Source organism: Vulpes lagopus, chromosome 24 (assembly GCF_018345385.1).
Source record: "Vulpes lagopus strain Blue_001 chromosome 24, ASM1834538v1, whole genome shotgun sequence".
NCBI classification, from domain to species: Eukaryota; Metazoa; Chordata; class Mammalia; order Carnivora; family Canidae; genus Vulpes; species Vulpes lagopus.
In genome coordinates this window covers 37,643,844-37,668,876 of record NC_054847.1, presented here as the reverse complement: position 1 = coordinate 37,668,876, position 25,033 = coordinate 37,643,844, and the positions used below count along the sequence as shown (strand labels likewise).

The following is a 25,033-nucleotide window of genomic DNA, read 5'->3' as shown; positions in this document are numbered from 1 at the left end:
GAAAACTGTGGTTTGAAGACTTGTCAGTCTTTATGGAGGTAAGAGTCGCAGCTGAGAGGTTAGATACAAATTTTTTAAAAAAATTAATGAATGCATGGGTTATTCATTCAGAGTAACCTCTACTCATCATGTATTTTTGTGGTTGGTCCATCTAAAAATATTTCAGCTATCAAGTGGGGAGATCCATGACAGTTTTTGACATTTTAATATCTAGGTAACACAGGAATATAGATGAAAAAAATACTAAAAATGTTCTGTTTCAAAGAGTAGTTTTCCTACTTCTTATGTCTTCTAATTTCCAGAAGGATTTTTTTCTTAATTCTGGTTGTTTTCCTTTATAATTACCTCTGTTTCTGAATAATATACTATTTCTTTATTTGTTAATTTTTGACATTTGACTTCTCACAATGGTAGATGAGTACATAGTTCTCTCTGTTCTCATGTTCCCAACATAGTTGTATCATGTTTTTAGTTAAATAGGATAGTCAGGGTTTACATTATTATGACTGAAAATATTCATGGGTAGGGCAAATAATGCCCTATCATCATCAGGATGGTTTTCATAATTTATTGTTGTTGTTGTTAATCTTAAGAATTGTATGCTAGGTTTCTTTATGATTATAGTTAATCTTTCCTAATGCTTTAATATTTCTGCCACAGGCCCATTAATAATATTTTTATTATGCTGAAATCCATGGGATTCCGTCTTGTATTTTTCTTGGAGTCACCTCAACCGGCCTTAGGCTGGATTCGTTCTCTGGTCCTGCTGTGTAGCTGTGGCTCTAGGGATTTCCTGGGCTGTACTTCTGCACTGGACTTTCCTGGATTTCTGTCTTCCTCTGTCTCTGTATACGCCCTTAATTATAGCTAATCCTCCAGTACCTTTCTCATAAAATATATTGGGAATAAGAACCTGCACATTAGAAATAACTTTATTCTTTCTGGACACAATCAGGTTTGACCCCAGCATCGTTTACTGAAAAGACCATTCTTTTTCATTGCTCTGCGTTGTCATGTCATAAATGAAATGCGAAAGTGTGGAAGTCTTATGAAAGTTAGTTTTTGGGCTCCCAGTTCTATTTTTGGTCTATTTGTAAATGTGAATCAGTTTCTACACTCAAGTCTATTTCATTGGTCTGTTGTTTCTTTCCTAATACCTCACTGTCTTCATTACTATAGTTTGCAAAAGGACTTTTTTTTTTTTTTTTTTAAGATTTTATTTACTTATTCATGAGAGACACAGAGAGAGAGACAGAGGCAGAGACACAGGCAGAGGGAGAAGCAGGCTCCATTCAGGGAGCCCGATGTGGGACTCGATCCCAGGACCCCGGGATCACGCCCTGAGCCCGAGGTGGACGCTCGACCACTGAGCCACCCAGGCATCCCTATAAAAGGTGTTGCCATCTAGTAGTGTATGTTTCCACCGTTGTTATTCTTGGTTCAAGATTATCTTGGTTAGTTTATGGCTATTTGCATTTCTACATAAATTTAGATTCATCTTGTCTACTGTTCTCCAAAACCTTATAGGATTATAATCTATAGGACAATTTGGGTGAGAATTATCATTTTTACAATGTTAAGTCTTCCAGTTCATAAATCTTATATATCCTTCCATTAAAATATAAAATTATATCAGAATTATAGTTTTCAGTCTAGTGATCTTATATATCTTTAATTGATTTCTGGGTATTTGATGTATATTGATGCTACTCCAAGTGATTACATTAATTTTTTTTTGTTTTCTAGTAATCTGTTGCTATTATGTAGAAATAAGTTGATTTTGTAGATTGTACCACTCACTTATCTTTGTAAATTCACTTATTAACAGTGAGCCTTTTCAACCTTATACATGAACAGACAAACCTGTCATCTGCAAATGAGAGTTTTATTTCTTTCTTGCTAGCCTTTAAACCTTTGATTTTTTTTTTTTTCTATTTCACTAGCTAGGATTTCTAATATAATCTTGAATAGGAGTGATAACAGGTATTCTTCTCTCATTCATGCTACCAGGGAATGTAATATTTCTCCATTATATATGATACTTGCTGTAGGGTTTTTTGGTAAATACTTCTTGTCAAATTAAGGAAATACAATTTACTTCTTTTCCTAGTCTACTAAGAATATTTTTCATGAATGGGTATTAAATTTTATCAAATTCTTTTTCTCTACCTAGTTAAATGCTGAAGTGGTTTTTATTCTTTATTCTGTTAATATAGCAAATTATAGTGTTTAGTTTATGAGGTAGTTTGTACTGCTTGATTCTTTTGAATGTTGCACAAACCTTAATTCCTGGATTAAGCCCAATGTAGTCATGATGTATTATCACTGTTACTGCTCTTCTGATTTGCTGTTATGTGATTTAGGATTTTTGCACTTATATTCCCTAGAGAGATTGACTTGCATTTTTCTTTTCTCCTAATTTTCTTCTCAATCTTTTAGTATAGAGGTTTTGCTGCTTTTGTAAATTAAGCTGGGAGGTGGTCCTTCTTTTAAGGTTCCCTGGAAGACTTTGTGTAAAATTGGTACACTTCTTTTTATGTTTGGAAGAATTAATTGTGAGGCATCTACCCCTGCCCTTTTTAAAAATGGGAATGCTTGAAATTACGTTCAATTTATTTGATAGGCATGTGGATGAGTATTGATATTTTCTATTTCTTCTTATATCAAATTTGAGAATATGTTTTCTAGGAATTTGTATATTTCATAATTTTCAAACTTAGTGGTTTAAGATTGTTCATAACATTTTGACAAGTATTGTATGCCCACTTTGTGTAGTGCTTATGACAAAATCTAGACAAGCAGCTATAGCAGATGGTACTGCATGTCCGTCCCCCTCAACTCCCTCAACTCCTGATTTTTGCTGTTTGCTTCATTCTCCTAGCCTCTTTAGGCCAAATTGTTATCTTTTGCCTTAACAAGCCATCTCACTGTAGTTTGCACAGCCACATGAGTCAAACTTTTCCTTGATTTACATAGTAATTTTCTTGTCCTGATCTTGCCCTTTCTTCCTGGGCCACTCTCACAAAATAAGGAGGTAGCTAGGGTTTGACTTTTGATGTTTGCAGTCCATGGTATTTAAGTTAAGTTGTTTTTGCTGACCAGAACTAGACAACTCAGATATCATATGGGATTGATTTGAAATAGAGCATTTTATAAACTGGACAGTGAATTCCTTCTGGGCAGGAAACATCATTCCTCTGTATAGCCTTAACCCAGTGTCTTGCGTTTTTCATGAGTCAGTGAATATAAAGTGCACATTTTCTGGGTTTTGCTTTAGTCTACAAATACATAACAAGGCCCTTTGTTCTTTGATTAGATTTAGTAAAAGCCTTAGAGAAGTGAATCAAATATTCATCGAATTTATGAAATTCTAACATTAGAAAATGAGAAATTAGATAAAAATTGTATATGTTCAAAGCATTTTCTCATTCTGTTAAATTAGTGTTTTGATGACCTTCTGAGATGGATAAACGATTGGTATTTCTATTTTACTAGTGAAGTTACATCCAAGGAGATTGTCACTTGCCTAAGTAAGATATCACATTTATTTAATAATTGAGTCGAGACAGAAGCACTCAGCTTCCAAACCAGTATCTTTTTGTTACCCTGTACTCCTACCTAGCCACAAATTAATCTCTAAAACATTTTAGTGCCACCGTTGTGTCTCACATCCTGCTCTTGATAGAGATGAAGACTCTGCAGATTAAAACTCTTTAAGTAGTGAAATTTTAATGGTAACTTTTGGTTCTTCTCTTTTACAAAATATTAACACTTCTGTCCTCAGATACCACAAAAGGTCTATCACATTTATATATTTTAAATATTTGTTTTTGTTAGATAAAACTGCTCATAGTATAATTTCTTTGAGTCTTACCGTTAGTTTTAATTTGTTGCTTAATAGTAATGGAAAATACAGAAGCATACAGAAAAATAAAGGGCAGACTTAAAAGTCTTCTGACAGTAGGCGATTTCAACAGTGAGGTAGAGCAAAAGGGCTTTAATCAGGAACTGGATTTGGTAATTGCAAGGTTACGGTGACCTTGGGCAGGTCAGTGTTAACAGAATAATAGGAGTAGAGTTTAATTTAGAAGGAAGAAATGAATGGAAGGTGAGGAAACAGAAGGTTTCTCTTCCAATAGAAAGCAGAAGATAGAGCTGGTTTGAGGGAGAAGTAGAGTGTATAGGGACATTTTTAAAAGTAATCAGTGTTGAAGTATATGTTTCTTCCGGGGAAGAAGCCCAAAGAGAGGAAGAAGCCCAATGAAAGGAAGAAGGAACATGCAAAATGTGGGAGGAGAAGTTGGACAAATTGTTCGGACAAGATCAGGAGGAGACAAAAGATACGACCAAGAGCCAAGTGAAGAGATAAATCCGAGAAAGGCAGCAGGATACTTATTCCTCTGAGACAAGAGATAAGTGAGGAAAGGGTAAATGGTGCAGATGTAATTTACTGTGGAAGGAATATTTGATGAGCTCAGGATCCTTTGGCTTGAGCTCCTGGCTTTCCTGGTCATCACAAGAGTCTATCATTATAGCTTCTTGATGTAGGAGCTGACATTCAGCTTCTGGCACATATTTGAAATAAACGATGAGAAATAGGAATTCAGATATATAGGAGTTTTAGGTGAATTTTACTTATTTCCATTATTGAAGTTTCAGTGTGTTTCTATATGATCAGTTAATTTTTTTAGTGGAGATTATACTTTCAAAAGGTAAAGGAGGGTGCATTTTCAGATAATATATGAGAGCCAAAATCAATTATAAGTTTTTGTGTGGCTCAGTTTGATGAGATGGCTTTTTCTCTGGGGTTTTAGTTTAGAATTGACCAGACCCTAACGATAGCTACACATTAAGAAATTATGGAAATTAATGTTCAAGATCAACCTTTTGTTCTTTTTTTTTTTTTTTCCTTTAAAGATTTTATTTATTCATTTGACAGAGAGAGAGAGAGATTGAGCACAAGCAGGGAGAGCAGCAGAGGGAGAGGGAGAAGCAGTCTCCTGGCTGAGCAAGGACCCCGACTCCAACATGGGGCTTGATCCCAGGACCCCAGGATCATGATCTGAGCTGAAGGCAGACGCTTAAGTGACTGAGCCACCCAGGCGCCCCACAGCCTTTTGTTCTATTTTGTTGTTCTACCTGTACTTGAATACCTAAAATCATTCTGCATGGAGATGTGCCTTTCTCAGTAGTCAGTGGTAGATTTGCACATGCCTGTGGTCTCTGATCCTTTGGTAGTAATAGACAGCTCCTTCTAACATCTGTACATACAGATTCTTTCTAACTTACAGATTGGGATATAAATGTCATGGTTGTTTGGAACTCTACGTCTTCCAGCAGAAATGATATTAGAAATGGTTCTAGCATCTCAGATCAACCTATAAAAGGCCACTTTATCTTAGGTGTGTGTGAATTATTAAAGGTATTTACTGTTTATAACCATGTTTGTATCTGGAAGTGCCTTACTTAAATTTCAACTCTTAGGGTAAGAATGTTTCTCCCACTTCTGCTTTATCTTACACCGTCATCTGGCATTGACAAAAGAGGCACCCAGCTCCAAGCCACCTAGAGTAGTTCTTACAAGGCCCGCATTGAGGACCTGGGATAGAGACTCAAAAGTTGAGAAAGGAGCGGCTGCACTCATGGCATATGCCAACAGAGGGCTCTTCTGTGAGTTTCACCTATGAGATTTGGGCCCCTAGCATTGTAAACCTCCTCCCGACCCTCTTTCTCTTTCTCTGGACCAGTGGCCCTCACCTAGACCTGATTTTGTCCTATCTTCCCCCATATATGCAGGGACATTTGGCAATGTCACAGCTGGGGTGGTGCTACTGGTACGCAGCAGGTGTAGGCCGGGGATGCTGCTAAACATCACAACAAAGAATTATCCACCCTAAAATGTTAATAATGCCAAGATTGGGAAACTACTTTAAACCATAGTTCCTGGTTCGAGTTTGCTTCTCCCCCTTTCTCTTCTTATTTCACTGCAGAGCAGAAATGTAGTTTGTGTTCAGTGATTATCTCCTACCTTCTATTCTTCAAATAAGCACAGAGCCCTTTTGCGGTTTTCTAAGGGATTTACTGTCCTCACAACATGGAAACAGATGGAGTAAAAATAACAAGAAAATGACAGTTTCAGGAAATCTTAATTAAAAGCTACCCATGTTATCTGCTGGCCTTTAAATAGAACAAAATTCTGATCCTTCTCTAGGCTTCCTACCGTTCTTCCCATTGTGGTTTTCTCATTCCCTGAGTCCCCTCCTTCCTCAGTCATACTACTCATCTGTGGAGAGCCTTGGCAGTGATCCTTTCGGGGTCCTCCACATGAGCAGTGGCCAGAGGGATGAAAAGCCCTTGGGTTATTTTAACATGGAGCGAAGGGAAGGTTATAAATACTTCCCTTTGTGCATATATCCAGCCAGAACTACTTTGTGTTGCCCTCCTTCTATGAAATCCACTGAATGAGATTATATCACAGCATTTTCCTAAGTCCTACTGCATGGCATGAAGGTCTCCTTTCTCTACTAGTTTCTCCTCTTTTCCCCCTGCACTATGCTTCCTACCATTGCCCCGAAGTTATGGGAACACAGGTGCACAGGCCCCGTGCTTAGAGTGGCCCAGGCCTCATTGAATGCTCACTGTTGTGATCCTGAAATTCTTAATATTTTTTGAACTAGCGACCCCATATTTTTATTTTCATTCACTGGGTCCTGCAAATTATGTGGATGGTCCTGTTCACCAGAATTCTTCCAACCAACGTTGGTCTAGGCGAGAAGCAGCCTGGCTAGGATGAGAAGATGAAAAGGAAGAGTTTTAAGATACTTGTAGCAAGAAAACCCCAGCCGAAAACCTGGGAGGGAAGGGCAGATGCGTGTGCATGTGCTCTGTCTTCATGTATGAATACTCACCTTTCAGAGTTGATTACTTTTTGATTTATTTATATTTGTTAATTTTAATAAGATGACCAGTTACTTATTGAATGCTGTTGTTTGATCAGTGTAGTGAAAGACATGGGTGAAAAATGTAGTAAAATGATACTTGCATTGTACTGGGCATGTTCAAGTGTTTGTAAAACCTCCTCAGTTAGTTTCTATAACCCTTTGAGGTTGTTTTTATTGTCCCTTTCCATAGAGTGGGAAACTGATATTGAGACGGGTTAAATTATTTAACTTCATAAAACCAGTGACAAAGCATGGATTTGAACTCGAGCCCACTGTCATTCACTCTGCTACTCAAAAGTTAAACCTTTCCTAACCTTCCTACTCTTGGCAGTTGACTGTCAAGTTGATGTTATGAATATAAATAGGTCAATTTCTCTTTATCAGTGAATTTTTTTTGAACACTACACAGATGGATCAGTGCTTTTCAAATTAAATATAATGGATGAATATGTAATACTGGTATATTTGATCTACATGTTTTTCAATGTTTCATGAGAAATAGATACTAATATAATTAACCTAAAATAGTATTCTTATAGAAAAAATTCAAAAGTCTTCAGTTTTGTATGCTTAGTAAAACACTCCCCCACTCCTGCCTGATGAAATGCCTACTTCTGCTCTGTTGTTAGTGGGACTCATCCGGAAGCATTTTCTTGGATTAGGGGGTCTCAGACTTTACTTTCCACCCACCAAATAAAAATTTGGTGTTCGATGGGGTCGATATTTGCAATTCTAAGAAAGCTAATTTGCAAGGAATATATATTACATCAATTCTTTGGTTTTAATCTTGGAAGCTACCCCAAATTGTCGACTGATACCTTCTTAAAACTCTATGCTAGCTTTAGTCTAAACATATTACAAGGCTGGGCCTCTTAATTCTGCATGAGGAGGAGACAGGCATCAGCACAGATTGCCTACAACTGAAGGCTGACACAGTATTAGTTATTGGCAAATGGATTAAGAGTAACTTGACAGTTTTCGTCACATTTAATGAACTTTTTCAGCCTTTGATGTCATGAGTGGAAGGGTCTGAGGCCTGGTACCTTACCACCTAACACAGAGCTAAATATGTAAATACTCTTCCAGAGCTTTTAGTGTTAAGCTGAGGACCATTTATTTAATCACATTGATCTGAGTTTTAATTCCAGCTGCACCACTGACTAGTTATGCAACCTTTGGTAAGTGACTGTGTATGGGACTAATAACGTCTTCAAAGTGCTGTAGGGAAGATTAACTGGGTTTCTGTACACAAAGCACTGAGCGTAGTGCTGGACCTCTGGAAAGGGGGCATGGTGGATAAATGGTAGATTGTCCTCTTCCTCCTCCTCTTATTCCACCAGGAGAATGTGCTTGGGCATCAGCTCTTTCTCTATTTACGCCCACACAGTTTGGTATACTCTTCAATATACTTTGCCGCATGTCTTCCTGCAGTGAAAAAGAGAAAGGCAGATATCTTCCTCCGGTCCTCTGCAAGGATAGAATGGAATAATATATTTTTTCCTTTTTGGTGCAATCAGGAATGAAACTTGGCAACCTTGGTGATCAGTATACACCAGCCCTATGTATGCACTGCCATTCTTTCAACACAAACCAAACCAGTCTTTCTCAAACTGAGATTGCTGGGCCTGCATCAGAATCACCTAAGACACGTATAAAATAAATCAGTACTTCTAGCCACATATCCCAGACCTACTGAACAGAATCCCTAGGGCTGAGACCTTGGGATATACATTTAAAGTAAGGCACTGTGGTTATTCCTTTGCATTAAAACACTTAGAAATACTGACCAGTACTCTGTCTCCCCTCCTTGCCCACTTAAGCTACTTCCTTGCCTTGCAGTAGTCTTTGCTGCTCTGTAGAATTCTCACACTTTTTTTTAAAGAGCTGCCTCTTCTTTTTTTTTTTTTTTAAATATTTTAGTGTGTAATTTTTTTTTAATTTAATTTAATTTATTTATGATAGGCACACAGTGAGAGAGAGAGAGAGAGAGGCAGAGACATAGGCAGAGGGAGAAGCAGGCTCCATGCACCGGGAGCCTGACGTGGGATTCGATCCCGAGTCTCCAGGATCGCGCCCTGGGCCAAAGGCAGGCGCCAAACCGCTGCGCCACCCAGGGATCCCAGAGCTGCCTCTTCTTAAAAGCCTTCCCAGATTCTCCCAAGTTGAAGTTAATTTTGTATCTTCACTGTTGTGGTTGTCATTGTCTGTCTTATAGCGTTTTGCTAGTTTTCCACCAAACAGTAAGCTCTGAGAGGGCAGTGATTGCCAGTTATCCTAATAACTATCCCCGGTGCCTAGCAAAATACTTTGCCCGTAATGGGTAATGAAAGAATATTTGTTGAATTTGAATCGATCCTCTGATTAGTTTTTTCCAGTACAATGTCTTACCCTGACTTCCCCAGAAAAGCACAAATTCCTTCATAGTTCAGGAAGTACAAGCTCAGGGTGATGGAGGAGAGTACCGATAAACATGACTAGCCCGAGTTTCTGGTGCATCAGAACACGGAGATGTGTGCTTGTGGTTGTGAGGAGTTGCTTTGCAATCCCTGTTTCTTCCTCAACCTCTTCTTTGGATATCCTCTGTAAGACGGGTTGAACAAATCCCCCAAATCTCTAGTTAAGTCCACAGCAATTAAGATGAGAAAATGCTACTACAGTTGTATCGTGGGTTGGGTTTATTTTCAGAAAACAGATTGATCATTTCACTAAAGAAGCAGCTTTCCTAACACAAGATCCCGTTTGTCCCTGGGGACTCTAAGAGAGATGAAGTACAGGCATCTGCACTTGCCTGATGTCGTGGATGTACTTCCTACATCCATATGAGGAGCAAAGTTACAAAGATGTGCTCGAGTGTCCAGTAAGGTGGTCCCTTCGAAGCTGATTGCTCCTGTCACTGATATTTTAGACACTTCTGTGGTTTGGGATGACCTTTAATCCCAGCTGCTGCTTCTCCATCAGCTAGTCAACTGGATAGGACATTGCTCAGATTTTTGGCAATGTAATGTAATGCACACAGGAAGGGATCCAGTTTTCTCATGTACTGGAGGGTGACAGAGAATGAGGTATTAGAGGCACCTGGAAGATCTAATTAGTGGGGATTAGGAAGGGATATAATAACTGGGGGTGATAGCACATCTTGGGAGTTTTTCCAAATATGAAATCACTGCTCCTTAAAAGTGCTCCATTGACTCTTTGGCCTCACATGGGCAGCAGGGTTACTCTGAGAATATCATTGGACTTGGCAGGTGAAGTCAGATTTTCAGTGGGTGGGTCAGGTATTATGAAAGCTAGAGTGCTTATGAAGGTGTGGTGCAAGAGACCCGATAGCTATTGTAGAGGGAGACTCCTTACAAATTTAGGGAGATTCTTTTTCTTTTCTTTCTTTTCTTTTCACTTCACTACTCTTTTCTTCTTTTCTTTTTGCCTTTAGACTTTTAAAAGCTGGAGAAGTAATTTAATAAGAATTCCTGATGGCCACAACTTGTCACCTAGTAAAAACATGGAATTCTTAAATGAGCAAATCAGGGAATTTTACATTTAGGCCAAGGGAGACTTCTCCCCTCCCTTTACCTCTCCATAGTGTCACGGTTATAAAATGATCAGAGAGAAAAAAGCAAAAGTCATTGAATCTGGTGAGAGGAGCTACTTCCTAGAGTAAATTTGGTGAAGATTTATGGGGAAAGGGATGGGGTGATCAAGCTGAAATGGGCCAGGGGGCTGGAGTTAGTGTGAATCAGTCACTGCCTGAGGAACTGGCTTGGAGCATAAAGAAAATGGTAATTCTAGCAGCTGGATAAAGTTTGTGTTTGTTAAAAAACAGAGTTCAATTTCGGTACCCCAAAGAATTCCCTCACACTGACCCTTTGTAGTCAGACCCCCCTCTCTCTACCCCTAATCCCTGGCAACCATCCTACAGTTTTTTCTTCTTCAGACTATCATATAAATGGACCACATAGTGTGTAGAAGACTAGCATAAATTGAATCATACAGTATATGAAAGATTAGTTTCTTTCACTTGGCATAATGCCTATGTCAATTTAAAAAATATTTTAAAAGGCAAAGAAGCCCCTGGCCCCAAAACAAACACACAAAACAGGTGGGGGCCTGAGAAGATGAACATAGGGAAGGCGAGTTAGGAACATAGGGATTTGTAAACAGACGTTTATCTCATGAAGACTGTTTCAGTTCTCACGGAAATTAGGTGAGCCGATCAGTGTTGAATGAGTGGTGGAAAGGTTGGAGAGCAGGGCACTGGTGACCTGTACCCAACATGTGTTTTCTTTTATCAGACTAGCCTTTTCGTCCTTCTCTGACCTTTCCCACATCCTCTACCTCCTCTGGGGAGCGCTGAGTGAGGACTTAGGCACATACACATACGTAAATCTGTGCATCTCCATTTTCGTGGCATAAGCATTTCATTTACACAAAGATCATCAGTGCATATCTGATTTAACTTCAGACTTAGTTGAGGGCTGTCAGATGGCTTGTGATGATACCAGGACTTGTAACCTAGAGCCATACACTCATCTCTCAGACCAAGGTTTATTTTGCAAATTTTCCTCTTAAATTCTGTACCATTTTCCTTCAAGTTAGTAGGAATTTAAAAGTTGAGAATTAAAAATTATAGAATGTGAAAAATTAAACTTTTGATATCTAGAATTGGAATTTCTATGTAAAATATTAATATGTAAAATATTAGTAATCACATCTGTAAGTAACTTCTATACTTTGTTTTTTGGTAGTGTTGATTTATTTTGCAAGTTAAGTTATAATTTTATTATAAAAGGACTTAACAATCTCATATCCACTGATTTTTTCCAAATACTTTTTCCTTTTTTTGTTAGGAATTAACTGGCTTTTGTTTTCCTTGCTTTTTCCCCCATAGTTGTGATAATCAATGCATAGATATTATGTCCCACAAAAAGGAAATAACAGGTGGGGTTTCTTGGGACATTTATCACATTTATCAGCTGTTACCTTCACTTAACCGTTTTTCACCCATGATGATTAATGCGTTCATGTCCTCATGTATGTTGACCATATTTTCTGCCAGTGACATAATTTATAGGGAGATGTAAGGAGTCGCCGTATACCAGAGGTCTTCAAAAGAGAGTGAAGCCTTCTATTGCGAGTTATTCTTGGTGTTAGCATTGAAGTTATTCAAGATCCAACATACTACTCTTAGGCCAATAACAGATTTTCTTATATCTTTCATTAGTCTGGAGGGCAATTACTTGATACTTTTCATACATGTAGAAGTCAAAATATAAGCGCTCAATGTGGTCAAAATTTGCTGAAAGTAAATAAAAACCTTGTGCCTTCTCCATGACAGGCACTTTACGTATATTGCCTTATTAAACGCTGCATTAGTCTCCTGTTGTGCTCATTGCTGTCACTTTTTACAGAAGAGGCCATTGCAGGTTTTGACATCTAGAGCTGGGGTTTCAGCTTGGGTTTGTGTGTCCCTCAGGATCTTTCATTCTGAGTCCTGTTACTCCCATATTCAGGCATTCAATATTTTTTTCAGTCCCAGTATTTTTTCAGTACCTCCTTGTGACCGGCCCCAGATATCCAGGATTAAAGACAGATATACAGAGTCCTAAGGAATTCCTGTATCTGTTTTTTTGGGGGCTGCAGTAAATAAGAGATAGCCTAGAAAAGAGATAAGGCTTGAGGACAAAGACACAGTGTATCTCATCTCTTGCCGCATCCACAGGGCGGCTCCTGGCTGGAGCTCAGGAAATACACGTGGAACGGATGAATGACGTTATTGAGAAGTAATAGCTAACTAGGAGAGAAAAACAAAGTATAGAAAGGGTATAAAAATCAAGACAACAGAACTGTCTTGGAACATTGAGTATTTGACTAAGCAACTGCTTACCTCAGTGGCCCATAGAGTATGAGGAACCTTCAGTGTTCTGACTCATGCCCAGGATGAAGACGTGGGGCCAGTGAGTGATCTGGGCTCTGTAAAACAGGGAGAGAGTCGCCCATGAACGTGACACCCTGTTTCAAGAGCAAGGAAGTAGGCAAAACATTTTGGAACGTTTCCATTAAAACTGGCTCTTTACCCCTTGAAAGTATGCCAAAGGGCTAAACTTCGGTATTGTGGAAATATCACCTAGGTGGAGGAGCTCTTTCCCTAAATGATTCTGGATAAAAGAGTGTTACATAATATAATTTGTTTTCTTTTCCCTGATAAATTATAACATTAAATTTTCATACCAAATCTTTAAAAATTCAAGTTTTATTCTTTGGAATCTACCTTTTAAAGTACTATGTGTAGTATATAGCATATAAAAATCCTTAGTGCTGTAACAAGTGATAGATTGCATAAAATAAGCTATTTTTTGATTAATATCATTTGAAAGAATTATGATGTGTTGAAATAATTCATCTTTGGAGTGTCATGTAGTGTCTGTAAGGAAAAAATGGGGAAATTAGGAAACTATTGAAATGATTTCAATTTCATCATTCAGCAGCATCGATGCGCTACTTTCTTGTCCCAAGAATGTATATTAACAGTGATGTTTTGCCTTACAGCTTTTCTGGGAGAAGAGGCTACAAGGACTTAGTGCATCAGATGTAACAGAACAAATTATAAAAACCATGGAACTACCTAAAGGTCTTCAAGGTATTACCCAAATTCAGTTGAGCGGTACCTGCTGTGTGCCAGGCTCTGTGTTAGACGCTGTAGAGTCAGAAATGATTAAGACAGGGTCTTTACTTGGGGGGATTATATGCCTTGCTGGATGATGTCCCCCTTGTGTTTTAGTAAACCCAGGGAAAATGTACCCGAAAAGCTGTTTGTTGCAGGGATGTTTTAGATTTTTTTCTATTTAAAAATTTTGGCTTTAGGTTAGGTTCATCATATAAATTAGCCCATGTGCTGCTTTTAGAACCCAGTGGCACCAAATAGCAGAATTTCTCAAACTTCCTGCTCACAGCAGCATTTGGCTCCAGCAACCGCTCTTTCACCCTTCCTCTTACCAAAGGAACCGCTAACCACTTTTCTGCCTCTTGCTGCATGCACTGCTGCTGCATGTAGCACTGGGGACAGATGCACTTTGATTCAGGAACAGCAGCAAGTGGGGGCTGGGGTATAGAACTCAGTTAACTAGTGTGCCTGTCATATCACATGTTAATTCCAATTCTAGAGAAGCATTATTCTTCAGGTATTATAACTTTGGCTTCTAATTGTTGGTATAGTGTGGATTGCTCAAAATTCTCATAATTCATGGTTAGGACATTGTGTCATCCCTCTATGTTCTTGGAAATTATTGCTCTAACTGGTTTAATAAGTGTAGGACTTTAAGCAATGCATTTAAATGTTGGCCATGTTGCCAGTCTCCTACAAGTAGCCAAGATGTGCAATTATTAATTCTGTTAACTTGGATATTTTGTTAGGTATTTGAAAAAGATGTGAAAGCTGCAGGTAGAGCATGCTTGCATTGGCTTTTCCGTCGAAGTCCCAAAACAAAGGAAAGCGTTGAGATATTGCTAGAAATTAATGTTGAAACCTGTAAGAGGAGCTATTCTAGGACTCCAGGGATACATTCATAGGGAAACTTGAGTATAATGTGACTTTAGAAGGGATTTAGATCACTAAAATAAATGACCTTGCTTGAGGAAATGTAGCCAACTTTAAAAAGTTTAGTACCTTGGAAAAGGCATCTTGAAGTTGTGGTAAAGTTTTATTAAGATGCTTGGCCATTTTGTTACAGTTTTTTTCTTAAAGATTTATTTATTTATTTGTTTGTTAGTTTATTTATTTTAGAGGAGGGCAGGGGCAGAGGGAGAGGAGGATAGTGAAGCAGACTCAGTGCAGAGCATGGAGCTGACATGGGGCTTGATCCCATGACCCTGAGATCATGACCTGAGCCAGAACCAAGAGTCAGATGTTTGAGCCACCCAGGCGTCTCTTGTTTCTATTTTTTAAGTGTTAATTTTTTGGTATACAGCGACTGTGAAGTGGATACGATATTATCCTTTACTTTGGCTTCTGTCAGTTTTATTTTTTTTTTCTGTCAGTTTTAAATATATGATCCCAAACAAACATAAAAATATCAGTTGTGTTAGGCTACATAAGATTGGCTTAGCACATCTAGAAATTTCCTAAAATTTAACTGGCATATATTTCTAATTACAGGAGTTGGTCCAGGTAGTAACGATGAGACCCTCTTATCTGCTGTTGCCAGTGCTTTGCACACAAGCTCTGCACCCATCACAGGGCAGGTCTCCACTGCTGTGGAAAAGAATCCCGCTGTTTGGCTGAACACATCTCAACCCCTCTGCAAGCCTTTTATTGTCACAGATGAAGACATTAGGTAAGGCAGCCTAACATAACTGCAAAAACTTGTTCTTTACCTTGGATACATTTTATACTGCCTCTTCGTTTCTGTGGCACATCTAGTAAATGATGTATCAGTCAGAGAGCTACACTTTTTTTTAATGGATCATCTGTGAAATTAATGGAAGGTGATCTAGAACATGTAAAACAAATATAAGCTTGGAAAAAGGTGGAAGTATCATAGTCATGTCCGAAGGTCACATCAGCTGCACTCTCTCCACATTGTTACTGCAGTGTCCTTTGCACTTTCAGGTGTGGCCTCTCTGCTCTAAAGAATCCTCTTCATTCAGTGATGCCTTTTGTGATTGCTTCCTGTGTTGGTTTGTCTGCAAACCAATCTCTCTTTAAAGCAGATCAGAACCATGCTGCTTTGAGCTGTGTTGATTTCAGTTTGCTTATCTTATGTTTATTCTCTTAAGTTCAGTTTAGACTTAATTTATCTCTGCTTCATCTTGTTTCAAGTAAAGATTGAAGGTGGCTTTATAGATGTGCGTGCATGTCCACGTGCGCGCGCGCACACACACACACACACACACACACACACACACACACACACACACAAGCCAGATGAGAAGGAAATGGCAGATATCAAGCAAAAGGTAAACCCTAAAGCAATACAACAAAGTCAGGAGTAAGGACAGGGCCCAAGCTGCATCTCATAACATCTTTTACTTTCTAAGACTGGGCCACACATTAGGTTTTTAGTTAGAAATAGTGGAAAGAAAACATGCAACTCAGATTGATAATGCCCAGAAAAATATAAGCAAACCATTGATCAGATGAAGCAGACTATTTCAGATATTAAGACTAGAAAGAAATTCTTCTATGGAATTTATGAACTTAAGTATCATTACCTTATAATGAGACTGTAGTGTATTTTGTTTAACAATAGGACAATGTGTAGCACTTCACTATTTCTACTCTCTGAATGTTAAATCAGGTCTTATTGGATATTATTCCTAGACAAAACCAGCAGGTGGCACTTTTGAATCATATAATTCTAAAATATGTTTTATATTTGTATTTTTTTTCTAAATCCATAAGAAGTTTGTGTGAAAATGTTTTTATTTTTATTTTATTTTATTTTATTTTTTTTTGTGAAAATGTTTTTAAATGAATGAGTCTAGCTGGGTTTGTAATTGGAAAGCCCGTCCTGGGTTTTAAAGTAGTTCCTTTTGCAAAGATGTAAAATGGCTCAAAGTTGCATTCGTGTGTATTGATTGCATGGAACTTATGATCAGCTTTATTTTTTAAGAAAAACAAAATGTAAAATCAAGGGGAGGAATCAACTTGCTCTTTGGATTATTCTTACCCTCAAGGAACGAAATTATTCTGGAGACAAACTCTTACCTGTGTTGGAATGAACACCCGGTTAATCAGCAGGGCTCCTGCCAGGTGATCACGGGTGTTGACTGAGGGCCTCTGAGTGATGTCCCGGGAGTACTGGTGGCTTCTGCAGCAGGTCTTTTGATAGTAGAGGAAACTGTGGCACAGCCAGACCTGCATGATCCTTTTAGGGTAAACTTGTTTAACAAATTGTCCATTTGATTTAATTGTCATAACAAATTATTAAGCAAATATTTCTCGTTGAATTAGTGAAGGTTCAAAATAAATTATTGCATATGGAATTGTTGCCCTTTCTCTAATTGTGCAGCCAATATTCTGTTTATATTAAACCTTCAACTAAAGGTCTCAACATTAAGTACATTTTTTTCAGTATATTTGATAATATTTTCATCCATGGATGTATTCAGGGTTGTTTTTTTTTTTTTTTTTAAGTAGTCTCCATGCCCAGCATGGAGCCCGAAGGGGCTTGGACTCATGACCCTGAGATCAAGATCTGAGCTGAGATTGAGTCAGATGCTTAACCAACTGAGCCACCCAGGCACCCTCTTACTTGTTTTCTTTTTCTTCTTCTTCTTCTTCTTCTTCTTCTTCTTTTTTTTTTTTTTTTTTTTTTTAAGATTTATTTGTTTATTTGAGAGAGAGTGAGAGAGCACACAAGCAAGTGAGCAGGGGTAGGAGTAGGGGGAGAGGGAAAGAATCTCAAGTAGATACCTTGCTGAGATGGGAGCTGGAGGCAGGGCTCCATATCAGGACCTGAGATCAAGACCTGAGCTGAAATCAAGAGTTTCCTGAGTCCCCCAAGAGCCCCTGTATTTGTTTTTTAATATGTGTAACAAGTTCTTACAAACTTAACAGCCTAAAACAACACTCATTTATAGCTCACAGTTCTTAGATTAGAAGCCTGGACGGACATGACTGCCTCTCTGCCCAGGGTCTTACAAGGCTGAAACCAAAGTGTGGCTTAGACTGCATTCCCTTCTGCATCACAGGGTCCTCTTTCAAGCTCCTATGATTGTTGTGGAATTCGTTTACTTTTAATTGTAGGACTGGGGTCCCTGGTGTCTTGCTGGATGTGTGTGTGTGGGGGGCTGTTCTTTGTGGTCCTGAGAGGCTGATAGCAGTTCCTTGCCCCAAGGTCCGCTCCACATTTCCTCTCCAACTTTTTTCAGGAACGGCATAGCCCCTTTTAAGAGTTTTTCTTAACCGATCAGGCCACCTCTCTCTTTTGATCAACTCAAGGTCCATTGTTTAGTAACCTAATCACGGAGGGACACCTGAGCCCATTCACAAGCTCGGCCTGTTCATAAGGGGAGGGAATTACACAAGGAGTCTCTCCAGGGCAGGGACTACGTTGGAATTCTGCTTGCCACAATGGGTAAATGCTGTAATCTCAGCTTCCCTCAGTGTGGGAAGTAATGCTCGAGACATACGACAGAGGCTGGAGAGCTCACACTCAGTGACAGCCTCTCTCTCCGTGAAAATTCCTTAAAAAAATGGAAGCCCGTAATATGTTTTAACTTGTGTTGTTTCGGACTTTAGTAAAGAGGACCTCTACAGTTTGGGTGGCTGTACGATTTATGTTAGCTTCTCACCGCGGGCACAGTCTCAGGAGACAGAGAGACATGTCGGCAGGCATGTGGTAAATGTAACTTTACAAGTGGTTGAGTACGCAGGAAGTGCATAGTCGGTGAAGCTTAGCATCGACCTCCAGGACACTGTCCTCCTACCCTCCCGCTTTTCCAGGTTTGAGGCAGTGCTGCACTCTGAGAAAAATCACTTTTTTCTTTTCCAGCCTGCAGAGCCCTCCGTATCATTGTGTCTCTTATGTGTCACTGGACTGTTCCATCTCTCTCTGTCCCTCCATCCTAACCACCTTTCCTCTGGTCTCAAGAGGTGATTTGTCCTGCTTCGAGTCAAGGCTAACCCTTCCACCTGCACCTGCGCAGCTTTCCCTTTCGTGTTTTTTTCTAAGACTCTTACTTACCAATGTTCTCCCTTCCCTGTGTTTCTTCAGCCTTGGCCTCTCCACTTGGCTCTGGATGTGAATTTCCATTTACCGTCTTGGCTCCTCAGAACTGTTTTAGGAATCCTCTCTTGTACTGTCAGGGAGCTATTCTGAATTTTTTTCTGATTTTTAAACATAAAGTACATACCAGTAGACTTTCTTTCTGTGCTGTGTTTCTAGTCAGATGGTTCAGAACCTTTTTTTATGACTTGGTCTTATTAATTTTCACTTTTGAGGTCCCATTGCAGTCCCCGAGACACAGAGAAACTCATGGCATGTTCTTAACTACTCCGCTCATCTCAGAGATGCCATTCAGTTTCTCTCATTGGTACATCGGATCATGTGGTCTTGGTTTCTTCAGGATGGCCTGCTGCCAGCAGGACGGGAGGGGCTCCGTCTGGCTTTCCCTTAACCTAGCCGTAGAATGCCAGGCTCCGCCGTGCCCCCCTTATCATGCCCACACTTCCTCCGTCGCTCTCTCTGCTTCATTGAACAAATCTCGTCTCCTCTATTTTCTTGTCTTCTCTCTCTCTCTTTTTTTTTTTAAATATTGATTTATTCATGAAAGACACAGGTAGAGAGAGAGGTAGAGACACAGGCAGAGGGAGAAGCAGGCTCTATGCCAGGAGTCCGATGTGGGACTCGATCCCGGGTCTCCAAGATCAGGCCCTGGACTGAAGGCGGCGCTAAACCGCTGAGCCACCCAGGCTGCCCTCTTCTCTATTTTCAGTATAACTTCTTTCTTTTATCCCTGCTTTCAGGTTATTTCTAATATCCTTTATAGCAATAATCCCAAACCTGCACATACTTGAAAGGTCTGAAGTCGAAGAAAAAGTCATTGAAATAAATGTCCTACCAGGATTCTCTGTGAGGCGTGGGATACCTGCCTGTCTGAATATTCCTCTCTTTGGCAGGGCTCCGCTCCTGTGCACTGTGGTTTTGTGGGTGTATGAGAAGCCTTGCAAAGTCTAAGGCGAAGGAAACGTCTTCTTCTCAGGAATTTTCCTGATTTCGAACTCCAGATACACTGTAGTAGCAGCTGCATGTTCCGTTAGTTGCCAGATTATCAGTGTCCTTTTACTCTCTTTTGTAAAAGGAAACAGGAAGAGCGAGTACAGCAAGTACGCAAAAAATTGGAAGAAGCCCTGATGGCAGACATCTTGTCGCGAGCTGCTGATACGGAAGAGATGGACATTGAAATGGACAGTGGAGATGAGGCCTAAGAGTATGATCAGGTAAGCTGAGAGGCTGCAGCTGCCGCTGTGCTGTCCCCAGCTTTTGCTCCTTGTGGCCTGCCTCGGCGGTATAAGGAAAGCTTTTCCTCTGCAGAGGTGGCAGGTGCTGTCGCTTGGCCTCCTCTCCATTAAGGACCCTACCTATCCTTTGTTCTCCTGATGTGAAGACTTTCACAGCCCTGCTGCCACTTGCAAGGGCTCTAACCTCCCTTTAACGCCAGGTGGAAAACCTGCAAGGTGCCGTTAGAAAAACTCAGGAGAAGAGAGCAAGGGCTGCCAGGTGTGGGGGGCAGTGGCCGCAGGAGATGGAAGTGGCTTCATCCCCAACTGTCGTTCTGGGGTCTGTTGTCCCCCCAGAATTATGGCTGTAAAGTAGGCAATAGGCTTGATGCAGAGAGCCTGGGCAGGGCATTTTCTAGGATAATAATCGACTCTATTTGTTTTTGAACCAGTCCTCCCGGGCCTTTTGGCCTGGGGACCTGCACCTCATCCCACTAGTCGTTCTTGCATCGGTGCCAGTCCTGGGGACACAGTGGTCGCCACAGTCTGGGGCACGTCTCCTGTCTCAGGGCTTCAGTGACCTGGTCTCCGGAGCGCGGGGAGGGTCGTGTCTTGGCTGCTCACGACCGGCTCTAGGAAAGCTTTTTAGTTTTGGTAGTTTTTCAGACTTTTCTTCAGAAAACCGTTTAAGATAATCAAGGGTCATCTAACTGAGGTGTCACTAGAGCCCTGCTTATTTCACAGGTGACTATGCAGATGGATTTCAGGGCAGCAGTGCCCTCATGTACGTGAGCGAGCATGGGTTGGGGGACTGGGCACTAGGCTCAGATGGAAGCCGGCACTGCGCGTTGCCTGGCACAAGTGCGGCTAGCGGTGGAACAAGCTAGTTAATATTGAGTGATTAGGGTTTTAATACATACTTAAAAGAGCCATTATTTTGGTATGTTGGGGAGAGAGAGAGTCATAGTGTGTGTATCACATCCTACACTTGAACATGGTGTTGTTAGGCCAGCCTACTGGACTGGAGGGCCGTGGAGGAATTAGAAGCCCTTGTTACCAACATTAAACTCGGCTGACTCCCTCATTCCGCCCCCTCTGCACCTGAAGTGTTTCATAAACCACAGCATTGCCCCGCTCGATGGAATTGGTTCCTATCAACCTGTAGAATAGATAGGACGTGGCTTGACCAAAGGGTAGGCAGTGGCCAACTTGACGTGGCTGGTGAGAGATGGAAACTGTAGCACGTGGTGTAGGCCTGCCAGCCCCTACGTGCTGCGGCTGTTCCTCACGTCCCTTACTAGCAGCATGGCCCCTTATACTTATCCATCTATGTCCTCGATGACAGATTTACTGTGTTGGTTAAAACTGCACGATCACGGAGGGCTACTCGGGCTATCCGAATTTTAGGGCTGCCTGCAAGAGGGTGAAAACCGTGAAAACAAAGGTGTCAAATACTTAGCTACAAACGAGGTCCAGGATCAGATGCATAAATAGTTGTATCCACAACTGCGCTATACAGCTTCAGCTAGATTAAATAATAATGTGTGCTATTATTATAAATGCTCTGAAGTAAAATAAATCATTGTTGTAGAAGTTTTTCTACATTTTTGCAAAAATGTTTGGGTTTGGCTGTGTCTCTTACGGGGTTTTTTTTTTATTTGTATGCCCTATGATTTCTCTTTTTATACATATTTAATTGACTAAACATAGAAATATTTGTGTTAGCATACAAAACGGTACATGATATTTTTGAAAATGAAATGAGTATAAATTTATTATCAAAGCGCTTGAAATAATGAGGGGATATGTTGGGCATGTTTTTAATGTACAAAGTGCTGTAACTAAATGCTAATTAAGGCTTTAAAAGTGTGGTTCTAAGTGAAATTAAGCCTCTAACTACATTTTAAAGTTCTGCTGACCTCACCTGAGGAACCATTGCATTATTTAAGTTTGTTTGTTTTTCCTTACAGGTAACTTTCGACCAACTTTCCCCAAGAGCAAATTTCTAGAATTGAACAAAAGCGTTTCCACTGGGTTTTGCCTGTAAGAAAAAAAGTACCCGAGCACATAGAGCTTTTTAATAGCGCTAACCAATGCCTTTTTAGATGTATTTTTGATGTATATATCTATTATTCAAAAAATGATGTTTATTTTGAGTCCTAGGACTTAAAATTAGACTTTTGTAATATCAAGCAGGACCCTTAAGATGAAGCTGAGCTTTCGATGCCAGGTGCAATCTACTGGAAATGTAGCACTTCGCGTGAAATATTTGTTTTCCCCCCTGTTTTAATATGAACCGATCAGGAGTACCAAATAAATCTCCCAATTAAAGATTATTGTGACTTCACTGTATATAAACAGATTTTTATACTTTATTGAAAGAGGACACCTGTACATTCTTCCATCATCACTGTAAAGACAAATAAATGATTATATTCACAGACTGATTGGAATTCTTTCTGTTAAAGAGCACAGATAATAAATAGCACCCCCACCCCCTCCTTAGGATTCCTGATTTTCAGTCAGCTGTGACCCCTGGGCCTTAGGTTTCAAATGGAGGTGGCGGAGAATAGCTGGTACATTTGCAGTTTCCTCCGGAAAGCGTGGAAACCCTGCCGCCTTTCCCTGAATTCTGAGTTGCCATCTAGCATGTGTTTGGGTTTGTTTTTTTTTCCTTGCCTGTGACTAGTACTTTTGTTAGTGCTATAAAAATAAAGCATTTTCTTCCCTTGGGCGTGAGTTAGGTACACAAGTACCCTTCAGATGGCACTGGAGTCCATGATTGTTGTTGTTTTTTTTTTTTCTAGGAAATTTTGCATTTTCGAATGTCCACTGACCCTGCTGAGAACAGGTGCAGGTTAGACCCTTTGCCACAGAGAGAGGCAGTTTTCTAGGCAGAGGCGCTAAATGAGCCAGATTGTGATACTTTACTAATCAGTACCTGCCCTCCACAGTATTAACGTTTTGTTGTTGTTAAAACTCTTCAGTGTAACTTCATTACCACTTAAATTCCTTGATACCTAATTACTAAAACTGGCACATTATTAAATGAATTTTAAAATCAAAACATACTTAATATGCTGCCAAGGAAAGGAGGGAGTGGTTAACATCAAATTGAAACACATCTTGAGAAATAATATCTTTCTTTGGGAAGGGTTTATGTACTTCTTTACTCTGAGTTCTTTTAAAATTAGACCCAGAAATGATGTGGTCACCCATGTGACCAATTCCATGTAAATGTCACCTGGACATTGTATTACCACTACCTCCAGCACCCTTCCAGTTCCTGAGGAAGGCAAAGAAAAGTAGTCAAAGCAATACAACTGGCGAGGTTTGGGCTGTTGTCTTCCCGGACCTAAAGCCAAACTACATGAATAACACCCTCTTGGAATTCCTGATTTACGTTCAGCTTTGATCTCTGGGCCTTAGGCCACCAGTTCCCTCAGAGTGGTCTTGCTGGCACATGAGCAGGGATGCTTGTAGACTCTGGGCTGTGCATTGGCCAAGGATGCCTGGCCCCTCAGACTGCCCCAGCCGGGGTGGCAGTGGGAAGTTAATACTGGTTTCTTTGTAAGAACTGGTGTGACTACTTTAGAATGGATGTCCAAAGGCTTTTCTTAGACCCCCCTAAGTCCAAGATTCTCTTTTGTACTCAAGCTTGGGGTAACTTCACCATGGTGATCACATGTTCTTTTTACAAAGCTATCCAACCAAGATACACATGCTTTTGTAAACAGCTTTTGTAAAAGCAAAAACACAGCGTACACACACAACTTTGATTTCTGTTCATATGTACTTTGCTCAGGTAGAGAACAAGGTGTGAAAGCCATTACATGGTGTCCAGCTGGGACCATCCCATAAATCCAGGTGTTCCCAAGATTTCCACAGGATGACATGTCCAGGATTAAATTCATTATCTTATCCCTTGAATCTCCCACCATCTTGCAGCCCCTAAATCCTCTGATCCAATTGCTCAAGGCAGATGCCTATGAGTGATCCCAGACGCTACTCCTCCCCTTCCCTCCACTGTCCCATCAGTCCCGTTAGAGCTACTAAATGCACTTCTCACACCCATACCTCTTCTCCATTCCCTGAAATCCCTGCCTTCTGCAACCAACCTCCTTTTCCTCTCCTCTGGACTCTCGGTGGCTCCCTCCCTCCCTCCTCCTTCCCTTCCACCCACCCAGCCATCCTTCCCTCTCTCCCTTTTCCTTCTCTCTCCATCTCTCCTTTTTCTCCTCCATGTAGCCATCAGAATGGTCCTCAAAGCAAATGTGACTGTATAATTTCCGAAATTTTTGAAATTTCTCACTTCTCTGGGTAATTTTTAAGAATTATTTTAAGAATGATTTTTTTTTTTAAGAGTGAGCACTTTGCAATGAAGAGAACCTGTGTTTGAACCCTGATTTTGCCATTTGTGTGACTTGTCAGGTTACCTAATCTCTTTGAGCCTGTTCCTCCTCAGTGAAATAGGAATAATAATACCTACCTCATAGAGTCGTCATGAGGACTGAATGAGATACTGTTTATAAAGTGTGTAGCACAGTGCCTGGTGCACAGTGAGGGCTCCTGTTGGGGCTTGCCGTTGTCATAACCCCTGCAGGTGTCCGTTTTATGTCACAACCAAGAGGCATTTTCTAATAACTGTAACTGCTCTCGCCCCCCAATCCTCATTTTCTGCCTCAGCACTCTGTTTTTTTTTTCCTTTATAGAAATCTTCTAAATCTGTATTTGTTGACTTTTTTTGTCTCTCTCTCTACTAGAATGTAAGCTCCGTGAGAGCGAGGATGTGTCTGTCTTGTTCCCTGTTATGACCCCAGCACTTAGCCTAGTGCCTGGCACACAGTAAGCACTCAATAAATGTTTGTTGAATAAATGGATGAATGATCAAAAGGCTCTTCATGATCTGATACCTGCCTATTTGTCTGGCTCATCCTGCCACTCCCCACTGCACCTTCAGCTCAAGAAAAACCGCATTACTTGGTCCTTTGAAGTGCCCCCTTGGGCTTCCGTGTCTTTGCACCTGTCGTTTCCTTTGCCTGCCTGTCTACACGGCAGATTCCGGGTTACTGGTCGAGTCTCAGCTCAGTGGCCACCTCCTCTGTGAAGCTGCCCCTCATTTCCCAGGCAGACGTTCTTCCCTCTTCCGCGTTCC

The 25,033-nt window shown here is 40.4% G+C and overlaps 1 protein-coding gene across 1 annotated transcript in view; it reads left to right on the top strand.

The window, feature by feature from the left end:
• MBD2 (methyl-CpG binding domain protein 2) overlaps positions 1-24,774 on the top strand; it is a 65,823-nt gene extending 41,049 nt beyond the window's left edge. The window contains exons 4-7 of the mRNA XM_041739547.1: positions 13,485-13,575; positions 15,091-15,268; positions 19,740-19,878; positions 21,849-24,774. Coding sequence (XP_041595481.1) covers positions 13,485-13,575; positions 15,091-15,268; positions 19,740-19,866 — 396 coding nt within the window. The 3' untranslated portion in view covers positions 19,867-19,878; positions 21,849-24,774. The remainder of the gene's footprint in view (positions 1-13,484; positions 13,576-15,090; positions 15,269-19,739; positions 19,879-21,848) is intronic.
• Positions 24,775-25,033: the final 259 nt, after the last annotated feature.